This window comes from Ictidomys tridecemlineatus, chromosome 3 (genome assembly GCF_052094955.1).
Source record: "Ictidomys tridecemlineatus isolate mIctTri1 chromosome 3, mIctTri1.hap1, whole genome shotgun sequence".
Taxonomy (NCBI): domain Eukaryota; kingdom Metazoa; phylum Chordata; class Mammalia; order Rodentia; family Sciuridae; genus Ictidomys; species Ictidomys tridecemlineatus.
Window position 1 is genome coordinate 206,811,465 of NC_135479.1, and position 12,686 is coordinate 206,824,150.

At 46.0% G+C, this 12,686-nt stretch overlaps 1 protein-coding gene and 1 pseudogene across 2 annotated transcripts in view; one reads left to right on the forward strand and one right to left on the reverse strand.

Moving 5' to 3' along the window:
- The window catches only part of Mrps6 (mitochondrial ribosomal protein S6), a 65,964-nt gene extending 60,831 nt beyond the window's left edge, over positions 1-5,133 (forward strand). For both annotated transcript variants that reach the window (XM_078044589.1, XM_078044588.1), the window contains exon 3: positions 4,532-5,133. In XM_078044589.1, the coding sequence (XP_077900715.1) occupies positions 4,532-4,721 (190 nt within the window). In that variant the 3' untranslated portion in view covers positions 4,722-5,133. The remainder of the gene's footprint in view (positions 1-4,531) is intronic.
- On the reverse strand, positions 406-3,412 carry LOC101974654 (replication protein A 70 kDa DNA-binding subunit pseudogene; annotated as a pseudogene).
- Positions 5,134-12,686: the final 7,553 nt, after the last annotated feature.

A 12,686-nucleotide genomic window follows, 5' to 3' on the forward strand; every position in this document is an offset into this window, starting at 1 on the left:
ATCTCACTGAACTAGTTTCATTATTATTGTTTTTCCTTTTTAGAGATTTCTGCTCCAATCCATCCATCTTATCTTCTTCCCTATTATTGAATTTAATTTGCTCTTTTTTCAAGTTTCTGGAGGTAGAAACTGACATCATTGATTTGAGGACTTGCTTTTTACTTATATCAGTGTTTGTAGGGCTCAGTTTTTCACTATGTACTATTTTTCTGGCATCCCCAAATTTTCAATATGTTATAGTTTCATTTATTTTAAAGTTCTTTGTAATTTTCCTTTTGATTTCTTTTAATCCATTCTTCATTTAAATGTGCATTTAGCATTCAATATTTAGAAGATCTTTCTTACTATTTGAGTTTCTTTAGATTTATTGACACTTATTTTTTATTTTTGAGTGACATAATTTATCTCACTGTTTGTAGAGTTAGAGTCAATTGTGACATAATTACTGCTTGAAGATAATGAAATTTTAATAAAAGTCAGAGGGACTGGCTGTGATACCTGCCACTGATGCCTGGGTCTGACAGTTTGCACCATAGCCCTCTGAGCACTTTGTGCTCTGCCTGAGTCCCAATAGGTGCATACAGGGGAAACTTCCACTCCACCACAGAGGTGCTCTACACTCTGACTGTCATGTGGAGGTGGGAAGAGACTGACTCCATTTTTGCTGCTTTCAAACTTGTACCCACTCACACTGCTCTCCTACACCACTGCATTTCTCCTGGGGTTCATCATCAGTCTTTTGCTGTAGTCTCTGTGGTCCACAGGTTTTACATCCATCATGGTGGCCTTAATTTGAGACTCATCATTGTAGGTCACCAGTTTGACCCCGATTCTGAATGTAAAGGATCGAAAGTTGGCATTCCGGGAAACTTCTTCAAATGCCTGCTCATTCTTCTCTTTTAATTCCCCAAGATAAACAGTATTTCGCCCGAGGATAGCTTTGGCAGACTCCTAGAAACAAGTCACCCACTGATTTTCTTGGAAATCCACAATATTTGCCGACAAGATCATGCTGTATTTAAAATTGGCAAATTCACTGTCGCACTTTTCACAGTGGTATAATCCATTCTGTTGGTCAATCGCTTATTGCAGCCCTGAGTTGGGCAAGCCTGGTACATACAGTTCTCTTTGCAAAGACACCACCATTGCCACAGAGCTAAATAGTCGGCGTTGTCACCATGGCCCAAGTTCTCCGATTTAACCTCATATAAGGTTTTCCGGTTGGTGTTGCCTTCTCTTTTTTCTCCACTCTTTAGATTAGAGAGGAAACATCTAAGGCTTGTTCTTCTGAGTCCAACCATCCACAAAGCTTATAGGCCTCTGAAATGTCAGGGTTCAAAATGACAGTGCTTGAATTCAGATAGTACGGAAATGTTCTGTCCTCCAAAATGGAAAACTCTGGCTCCTTTAATGGCCATCACAGGATGTCTAGAACCATCAAACTTGTCAGCATCTTCTCTCCATAGAGTAGCAGTCACCACTTTCCCTGACATGTCCATTAAATAGATATTTCTTTTAGAAACTTCTCTGTTGTTAAATTTTATTGTGATTTTAGAAGCATCTGTATAGCTCTTGCAGATCCCGATTATGTCTACAAGTGTGTCTTTAGACTTGTTCTCTAAGTCACCGATGTCAGTGAACTCAAACTGAACTGTAGGTAGATGATGATCATCTTCACAGGGCATGACACAAGTCTCATTGAAAGTCATCTCATAGTCATTTTTAACAGCAGAAAATTATTTGTTAGCGATCTTCGGGGTGCATTTTGAGAAATAATACATCTTCTTAACTTCAGTAAGGAGAAAGAACTTGTCTACTTGCCAACTGAAAGTAGCAGCTTTGATTTTACCACTTTTAACAACTAGTTCTATAGAGAAAAGTTTACTTCTCCTCGAATTGCTCCAGGTACAGATTTGACTTTTGTTGCTAACATGAGCATAAATAGTCCACTTGGACTGGTAAGAGGTGGGCTGGCAATGGGTATCACTTTGGACTATGCCCCCCCCCCAAAGGATGTGATAGGCTGGTTCCTCCAGGTTTTCCAGATGTCTTTGAGGCACCATAACCCATAGATGATGTGGAACCCACCCCTGAGCTCCCATTCTATTCCTCGGGCTTGCTGGTTTGAGGTGGGGAAAGAACTACTTGCTGCTGCCCACGTCCTTCATTACAGGGCACTGTATGGCCAACCTTCAATCCACCTGTTTCAGCTGATTTCAAAACTTCTAAGTCCATCAAACTAACTACTCTCTCTCCATCTTTCAGAGTTCAGAGTGTTAACAGTAAGTTGACAACAACGAGAGAGTTCAATTGGGTTGCCAACATAAAAGACAATAGATGTGTTAAGTTCATCGCTCATAAGCAATTGATAACAGGGTGAACTATTCCCTGTTGTAATGGGATGGATGTTATTGACCTGGAGAATTGGTTTTATGGATATATCTCCCTGTCACAGTATGACCTCCATGGTCCCCTTGCTCTAGTGGCTGACCATGGTTCCATGGTGCTAACTGTCATGATTGCTCCTTGGCTCCCCAGCTTCACTGACACTTATTTTATATCTGAGAATATCTTTGACCTTGGTACACGATCTGTGTCCTATTTTGGCCGAGTGACAGGTTCTGTAAATGTCATTAACTTCCAGTTGGTTGGTGCTCACTTTTTGTTATCTTTGCTGATATCCTGCACACTGGTTCTCTCAATTTCTGGGAGAAGAATGTGAAGAGTCTCCAGTTGATTGTGAATTTGTTTCTCCACTCAGTACTGTGAATTCTTGCCTTCTGCATGCTGAAGCTCTGGTATTTGGTGCATTTGGGGTTGCTATCTTCTTGATGAATCCACCATGAATGAATTCTCTCCTTTTATCCCTGATATTTTCTTGGCTTCAGAGGCCACTGCATCTGATACTGCTATAACCACTTTAACCAGTATAACTATTTTGATTAGTTTTTTTGCTTGGCACATGTTTTCCCATCTCTTGTTTGTTTACCTGAATGATTTTCCCAGTAGTGCTAGCTAAGAAGAAATAGTCACTCAAAATTTAAGCTGAGTGCAGTGGGTATGTGCTTGTAATCTCAGCAATTTAGGAGGCTGAGGGAGGAGGATTAAGTTTGAGGCCAGCCTCAGCAATTTAGTGGGGCCCTATCTCAAAATAAAAAGGGCTGGGTATGTGTCTCAATGATAGAGTACCCCTGAGTTCAGTCCTCAGAAATTTGCTTGCAAATTTTGAACTTTCTTTGTATTAAATTACATAGAATGCCATCCTTTTTCTTGTGACTTTCTTCCTTGCAGAACGTGTTTATTTTCAATGTGGTTTTTAGTGCTTTCTGTGAGAATTGCACAGTTCATGCCAGCACCGCCACTGTGGAAGAGTTTCCCTGGACCTGCTGATGTCAGGCTATTCAGGGTGCTGGGGACAACAAAGACCTTCTCTATATATCAGTTAGTTTTAGTGGAGTGGGGCACCCAGTAAACAAATACATACTGTGCCAGGGTGACTGAGTCTCTGGGAAAGCACTGAGCAAGGGAGACAGCATCATGAGGCTTGGTGGCTGGGGCGGGTATGCCACTTTAGGGAAGTCAGAGATGGCCTCTGAGCAGGCGACATTTGGACAGAGCCACGTGGAAGTGAGGGATGAGGCGCCTGGAACTTGGACAAAGAACATTTCTATCTGCGGGAGCAGTGAGGGCCAAGGCCTGGAGAAAAGGTGTGGCTAGAACAAAGTAGGTGATGTTGAAAAACTGCCAGCTAGAACGTCACCAAATTCCCAACTTCTGTGCCGACATGGCTCTTTAAGTGCACTGTGGTCCACCTCAAAGAGTACAAGGGAGGCCCCAGTGTTTAGAATCATGAAGAGGGTTGCGCAGAGGAGAGGGTGCTTTGTCCTTTGTGACTTCCTCCAGCAGGCCCGAGGGAGCAAGGGGGCCGTGGGTCCTTAAACTACAGCTTTCTGCAGGGCCCATGAGCATCGGCCCACCCTGAGATGCGTGTGCTTTTTTTTTCTTACCCCCAAAGTTCAAGGCATTTTCTTTTTGTTTCTTGTCATTTCTTGTACATACAATGTAGTCTTCTTTTTCCTTGTTTGTGTACTTAACTGGTGGTCCTTACTGTATCTCTTAGGAGCATTAAATCACCCCAAATCCTTGGGAAAATTAGAAGACTATCTTGTGGATATTTTTACAAAGAATAGCAACTGATGGTCTAAAAAAATCCAGTCTTATTAATGGGCTAGAAAATTCTGTTCTTGCCCCATAATTTTACCATATTTTCTTGTATTTCCCACAGTATGTCATAATGCCTTTTTGCTGCCATAAAGTTAGTTTACATTCACATTTCCACAGGAGTATAATGGGGAGAGCCAGGCAGGTTGGGTGTATACTACATGCTCGTAAGCTGAATTTCTGTTTTAATGAAGGGGTCTTGTGTTTATGAGTAGTTGGTGTATATCTGGGAAGAGTAAAATGAGAATATTGATCAAAATTGTAGAACACTTCAGGATGCAGGAATTCACCAATTTCTATTTTATTGCAGGTATTTCTTGGTGGATTTTTATGCACCAACAACAGTTGTTGACAGTGTAATGGAGCATTTGTCTCGAGATGTCGATGTGATCAGACCAAATGTTGTTAAACACCCTCTGACCCAGGAAGTAAAAGAGTGTGAAGGCATTGTTCCAGTCCCGCTTGAGGAAAAATTATATTCTACAAAGAAGAGGAAGTGAGGCGATTGACTGGATTTTAGCCTTCTATTGAATTGTCTGGGGCCTGAGCAGCATGGGTGAATAGTGAGAAGCTTGGCCTTTATCTGGTGGTGGGGGGTGGGGGGTGCAGGTGCCGATGGCCTTGTGATTCCCTTTGCTGCAAGAGGCGAGAGAACTGCTTGCCTGCTGAGAGCTGCTCTGTAACCTGGGGTACCCACAGTAGGCCATTTTTTATTTCATTTGCATTATGTAATTTCCTAGTCAGTGAGAACTTTCTCCTTAAAACAATAATACAATTTTGAAGAGCAAAACACAGAACTGTCTTGGATTGTGAGCCAGTAATTCAGAGTGAAGAGCCATGCAAAAATAAAAATTGAAGACCCGTATATTATATGAACAACTTTTATCAGAGGAATAAACATTTTACAAACTCTGCCAGGTGTGTTGCCTCTTTACCTGCCTCAGCACGTGCACCTCGCAAGGCCTCATGGCTCCAGCCTGGCTGCGGGTTCTCCAGCATATGGGGCACTGAAGATCCTGGGGTGGGGACAGGTGTGTTTCACAAAGTCAGTAACCTTTTCTCCCACGTCACTGGTTATTTTTAGTGGGTGCTGTGTACTCTGGGGCCATAGATTTCTGGCACTGTTTCCTGTCCTTTCTTGGCTATTGGCACGTGCCTCTTCCATGTCCCTCAGCTCTAGGCAGGCCTCCTGGAGGAAGGAACTTCCTGTCAGTGGAATGACTTCTGTGATGGGTGAAAATGGGGCTTTTTCCTGGAGTGGTCATGCAAATCTCATCCTCAGTCTCCCTAGGGCTATGAATAGGAAAGACGTGAGCAGCCCTTCCACCTTTTCAGAGTGTCCTGCACAGTGGTCTGTCACCATTGCAGATGGGAGAACTTCAGTGGATAAAATGGATGGGAGGTAGAAATGCCAGCCACTAAAATCCTGGACTGTGTTGATTTATGGGATCAGACTGTCTTGACAGAAAGGGGCAAGAGATGCCTGTAGAGCCAGGAGGAACCTAGTCCAGGGCTCTGTTCCTCTGTAAAGCTGACTCTGCACTGGGCCATCTGTTTTGTCACTTCTCTTATTAAGAACCAAGACAGTGACCAGCTTCAACTTCCAGGCACAAAAGCTTATAAAAACTGTCTTTGAAGAGCAACAATTGAGTAAGGAGGGTGACTTGGAACTATAGAATGGGGGGAAAAAAGGGATAAAGTGGAAATTACCTGGGGAAGAAGCCACTTCCTGTTTCATTGGGGATTTCCTAAAACCTCAGGCGCTTGGCCAAAGCTCACAAGAACCCACACCTCAGTATCCTTTTGCCCAGATACTGCTAAAGGTGAGCTTCCTACTTCCCGTGAGGTTGAAGTGCATGTCACTCATGATGTGTGGTGCTGCACATAGTTGGCCAGCCTCGAGTGTCCCTTTAGCTCCTTGGGAATGTTAACCTTACTTTTTGACTCAAGATTTAACTTTGATCCCATAGCTACCAAGTGACTTCTGGGCACCTTGAATTGGGGACCCAGATGCCATCTGGGCTTGCCCATTCTGTATCACTGAGGTGTCTTTACCTCTCAGGTCAAACAAGGCACTAGGTGTCTGGGGTGATTGTTGGCGCTCAGGTCCTAGCATCTGTTTTTTTGGCTCTGGCACTTTTTCTCTGTACTTGCTAGAGCCTGAGAAGCAGGTGACACCATTGAGCATTCTTGGCCCCACAGGCACTCAGAATCCTGTGACACAGCCTGAGGAAGGAGGCTGGCTAAGTAGGACAACTGTGTAGGGTGCCACCGCCCCCCCCCCTGCCCTTTGAAATGCCAAAGTGAAGCCACATCACTCTGCTCTGAGCACTGGTTTGCAGCTGGACCCTCTGTGGCTTACTGAGGCTCTGGTGTTGTGTGCCCGGTGTTTGATCAGGGCACCTGTGCAGGTGACTTCCAGGCTGTGTATTTGCTATCAGAGCCAAGAATCAGGTCTTCCTGCCTGGGCTGGTGGCTCAAGGGCTGTTGTGTTGGTCCACTCCTTCCTTCAGTGAATGGAAATGAGCAGGGTGCCAAACATACAGCAGTGAGCAAGGACCATTGCTGTCCTCACTGGGAGCTGGGAAGGTGCAAACCTGTGTGGTGGCAAATGGAAAGTGCCACCAAGGGCAGGTGCAAAGACCATGGGAAAGTAGGGCCTGTGGGGTGAGATGTGCAGGGACACCCGAGGCCCTGAGAAAGCAAATGGGAGGGAAGAAGGGGGCATGGCATGTCAGTGAGGGCCCAGATCTGGGAGGATGGAGAACCCTGAGGACTAAACATGGAGGGATAGGAGGTTGCCGAGGCGAAATGAGCTACAGAAGGTGGACTTAAGGTGGCTGCTCCCTCAGGCTCACCTCCTCCATGAGGCCATCTTCCTTAGCTTTGCAGCCTTAGCCATTGGTACACTACTCTGGACAGGATCAGTTTTGCAGAAGTGCTTTGTTTGATCTGACCCACGTTCTTGGCTTGACCCAGCTGCACTTCAGCGCATACACTCTGACTTTGACTTGGAGGAGGAATTTGAGATGTGGTCAGGATTGACAGCACAAATGATGTTTACCCGCAGTCCTGTCAGCTTTCCCACTCGAGTGCCAAAGTCACTTCCCTTTCCAGTATTGGGTGAAAGAGTTCATTTTTGCCAGCCATCCCTGTCTCCTGCCTGGAGGAAAGTGTGTTGACTCAGGTCTTCCAGGACAGAGTTCCTGAGAGGAGGCCAGCGGTCCTTATGACAGTAATGTCTCCAAGAGTCAGCAGTCCACAGCAGCCAAGGCATGAAGTGGCCCAGACAGGTGGATGATGAGATGCAGACTGAGGGCCCATGGTCTTGAGGTGCACTTCAGAGGGAAGCTGCCCCATGACACCTATGTCAGACATCGTTCAGTGAGCCCGGGACATGGGAACATTCACAAAGAGGGACGATGAAGCCTTAGCAAGGCTTCCAGGTGTTTACCTAAAGACCAGATTTATGCTGGTAGAGATGAGTAGGGTATTTGGTTAAAAGATGGGAGGAGTTTAAAGTCAGAGCTGCACAGAGTGCTTCAGGGTCCTGCTGAGATTTGAAGAGCAGGTGCCAACCCTGGCTCACTGAGGGTACCAAGCCAGACTCAGAGTGGCCTTGGTCCCTTTACCCTCCTCACCTGTGTGAGGCAGACCTGCTTGTTTTACAGATAAGGCAACCAAGGCTTAGAAAATTGTAAGTAATTCATCTAATGCCACAAAGGGAGAAGGACTGGGAGCCTGTCTGTTTCCAAAGGCTACTTTTGGCCTGCTGGAGGTGGACACTGGTTTTTATCAGCCCGGACTATGGTGCTGGACCCTTCTATCTCCCACCACCCAGACTCTGGGCTTTGGCTCCATCATCACTCTGGGGAGGATAGCCAATGGAACGAGGACTTCTTGGGAGTGTTTCTCATTTCAGGTCTTCAAAAGGAAGCCCCCCCCCCCCACCCCCAGATGAACAGGAGAGAATGTTTGTGTTTCCTGGAGACCAGGACTCCATTTTGCATGTTTCTGCCTGATCCATATTTCTCACAGAGCTTTTTTTCTCTGCACATTGTGTATTTATAGAGCACACGTGGCAGGTGCAGCTCTGGGCAGGACACAAAGACACCATGGGCAGTGCCCCTGACCTAAGGCCCTCACAGATGGGGGAGATGGGAATATTCCAGCTATCTAAAACTCGGGCCATGATAAAAACAATGGAGATTCAAAGCAAGCACCATGGAAACGGGTTGGGGGCGGGGAGAACTGGTTCATTAGTACTTGGAATAGGAGTGGGGCTGGGAAGTTTTCCAGCAGAGCTGATGTTTGAGCTGGCATGGGAACAAGTAGTGGGGAGGGGGAACCAGGAGGTGGCAGCGCCACAGTGCATTCTGGGAGCTCCCTGGAACAGGTGAGTGTAATGTGATGGTGGGAAGGAGCTTGGAGTGTCAGCAATGGACTTTCTGTGGGGAGGAGATTGGAAGTCAGGGTCCAGGACCCCACCTGCCAGGGGTGCCTTGTGGCTGCTGAGGATGTCTTGAAGGATCACTGTGAGGAGCCGAGGGTGAATCTGTTGCCCGTGACTTGGCAGAGGATGTGCATCCTAACTGAGCAACCCCATGCTTGCCTGTGTATTTGTGAGGAAGGAAACAATTCTGCAGACTCACCAAGAAGTACAGAGAGGGTCGAGGTGAGGTTTTTAGATGTCCGCAGACAGTGCAGAGGAGAATGTACGTGCTTGCTCAATCAGCCTCAGCTGCACAGGGTGTACTGGGAAACGTGTGTGGGAGCATTTGAGAAGGACAAATCATTCTTTGTGTGGTCTGGGCTGTTGGCATTTGCATCAGGAGGTTGGGCAGAGACCACTGCACCTGAAATGGCCTTTCGGTGTCACCTGCCGATCCCTGCTCTGTCTGCCTGCACCTGGGAACAGGCAAGAATGGTGACTTTGGTGGAGAGTTTCCAGGGCAATTTCTTGGTCACCTTGAAATAAATTCAGTAGTGGAATGAGCATAGAACTTTGGATCAGGGTTCCACTCCAAGGTCATGGCTTTTCGACCCACCAGCCACTTGACCATGGACAGTTTCTTCATCGACAGTGTCCTTGGAAGGAAAATGTGGCCAGAGAACCAAATGGTCTTCAAGAGTCCTCCCAAGCCCATTTCTGCCTGGTTTCCTGAGGAGTTGTTTGTGGCTCAGGAACTTGATAGTGAGTGGGGGAGGGAAGGCATCTTCCTGGAACAGGCATCGTACTCAATTGCAAGAACATGGCAAAGAGAGCCCTGGAGGCCAGCAGAGTCGTCTGCTGTGTTCACGTTGCCGGCTTGCTTCTCGCTCTCTGAAAATGAAGCTCTGAGGGACGTGGACTTGGAGCCAGATTCAGGCAAGAAGCACCCTGACAATCAACAGGAGGAGAGAGTGTCACAACCCAGAAACCCACAGGTGGTGGTGAAGTTCAGTTTTGGAGAGCCACACCCCGACCCCAAAATCAACCTCTTGAGTCTACAGTAACAGCAGCAATGTCATCCAACTGCAGCTCCTGGCTCCCCTGACTCTACTGAGACCAGCAGAGGCAGGGTCCCTGAAGCAAACCTCACCTCCCAAGGGCTCCAGGTCTTAAGCTGAAAAGAGGACAGAACCCTTGTATCCAAACCCTGTCCCAGGAACATGGGCATCATCACATTTCTGAGAGGACTGGATCTGCCTGAGACCCCACCACTGGGAGAAGAGTCAAGGATGAATGCTCAACAGATAATTCGGGAAGTAAAGATTATGCATAATGGACTCTTGATTCCTTTGTTCCACCAAAGTAGGAGACTCCATTATTCCCATAAATCTCCTATGGAGCTAAATGTTGGGACATGGCAGTAGCCCCTTTTGTCCAGATGAATCCCAAAGTGGAAGCACCTCTTTGTGGAAGACTAGGTATTTCTTCTTAACAGAGGGGTCAAGCTCTGTTACTCGGTGCAGTCAGTCCTCATTATTTGCAGATTCTGATTTTGAGAATTTGGCTACTGACTAAAATTAACGTGTAACCCTAAGTAGGTACCTGTGGCACTTTTGTGCTCCTAGATACGCACAGAACACACAGTGTTGGAGTTGCCTGACAACGAAAGCCAGACAAAGCAGTGCTCTGCTTTCTTGTTGGAGCTCTCGTGCTGTAAAAAAGTGTCTTTTCCTGTTTGCTTAGTGCCACATTTTTTGTATGTGTGCTTTGCACTTCCATTTCCCTGTTCAAAATGCACGCCCCCAAGCCAGGTGAGGTGGCACACACCCAAAATCCCAGCGGCTCTGGAGGCTGAGGCAGGAGGATCACAGGTTTGAAGCCAGCCTCAGCAACTTAGTAAGGCTGTAAGCAACCTAGTAAGACCCAGTCTCAAAATAAAATAATCAAAATCTGGGGATGTGGCTTAGTGGCTAAGCATCCTTGGGTTCAATCGTCGGTACCAAAAGAAAAAGAAAAAATCCACCCCCAAGTGGAGTGCCCCAATGCTGCCAGTTTTCTAAGCTCCAGAAGATGGAGACCTGCCTTGTGGTGAAAATACGTGATGGATAGGCTTTGTTCAGGCACGAGTTATAATGTTGTTGGCCTCCAGTTCTGTGTTACCTAGTGTTTTAGTCAGTTTTCATGCTGTAACCAAAAGATCTGAAAAGAACAATTAGAGGAGGAAAAGTTTATTGGAGCTTGTGGCTCCAGAGGTCTTGGTTCATAGACAGCCAATGGCATTCTCTGGGGCCCAAGGCGAGGCAGAGTATCACGGAAGAAGAATGTGGCAAAGGAAAAGAGCTCAGGACATGGCTACCGAGAAGCAGAGACAAAGCTCTGCTCACCATGAACAAAATATACACCCCATAGGCACGTCCCCAGCGACCCCGCTCCTCCAGCCACACACCCCCTGCCTACAGTTACCACCCAGTTACCCCATCAGGGGAATAATGCACAGATTAGTCGAGGCTCCCATAACCCAGTCATTTCACCTCTAAACCCTTGCATCTTCTCACACATGAGCTTTTGGGGGACACTTGACATCTAAACCATAACATCGACTCAGCAACATATAAAAAGAAAAACACAAAACAGGGTTATATATTAAAAGGTCGACAAGTGCTGGGACTGGAGGCCAACCTACCCCGTATTTCCCCTGGGCGTAGTGATTCAGTAGTCTTCAATTCAGTGTTCACAATGACTTTACAGAAGGTATTTGCTTCAAATAATAAGATTGACTGTATTTGACGCTGAGATTTGTGCCATGTTTTGCTGATGAGAGCCTTTTCGACATTTTTCTTTAACTTCCCAATTTTATCTGTAATAAAGGAGATTTTTTTATCCCCACTAGTGTTTTTATTCTGCTTATCTCTTCTTCCACCATCCTGCCTCCTCTTTGCAGCCACACGCTTTTGTTCCCAGCCACCAGCTCTCCCATTCGCTAGGGAGCTATGACACCAACATGAGTTGGACACCTTCCCTGGGAAAGAACTCTCCGACACCCCCTCTGCAGAAGGCATTGGAGAGGTGGCCAGGAGCCGGTGCCCCATCTGCCTCCCAGCCTCCTCAGGAGGGTTTGGTGAAGAAGGCCACAGAAAGGGATGAGCAGATGACTAGTACAGCAATCCCCTCCAAGTGCGGGATAGCTCCGCAGTTCTCAAGTACTCTCCCAAAACGGCCATTTTAATTATCTTTGCAAAGACTGTCGCAGGTTGTTCACATAGCCCCCTCACAAGGAACTCAAAGGTGCTGATTTTATAAAGTTAGAAGCTACAACCTGTTTTAAAAGCTTTATTTCTTCTATATATGTCTCACCAGATCTGGGGTTCAGTCTGTAGCTTGGTGGGATATGATGCTACAGCAGTGATGTCCCCACTTACAGAACAGGTCACACATACTCTGCTCTCTTTGCAAAAATCTGCACCTAGAGTAGGAAACCAGAAGCCTTCTAATTTTTAAAACATCCAAACATGCCTCAAAGTACAGAAGATAATATAACACATTTGAGGCAACTGCTGATCCAGCTGAATGGATAATATATCTTTGCTGTTTATGCTTCAGGTAGAGTAAAGAAAGAAAATGTTAGCGTGAGCTGGAATCCTTTGTACCCCCCCGCCCCATCCTGTTCCTTCTTGAGGTAACCATCATGCTAAGGTCAATAACATTTTTTTAAAATATTGTTTTAGTTATACTTGGACACAATATCTTCATTTTGTTTATTTTTATGTGGTGCTGAGGATTGAACCTAGTGCCTCATATGCATGAGGCAAGCGCTCTGCCACTGAGCCATAAACCCAGTTTTATATATTAAGTGTGTGTGTGTGTGTGTAATGTACACAATTCACAACATTGCTCTGTGGATCTTTTCTTTTTAATATTTTTTAGTTGTTGATTTACCTTTATTTATTTATTTATATGTGGTGCTGAGACTCGAACCCAGTGCCTCACATATGCGAGCAAGTGCTCTGCCACTGAGCCACAACCCCAACCCCTA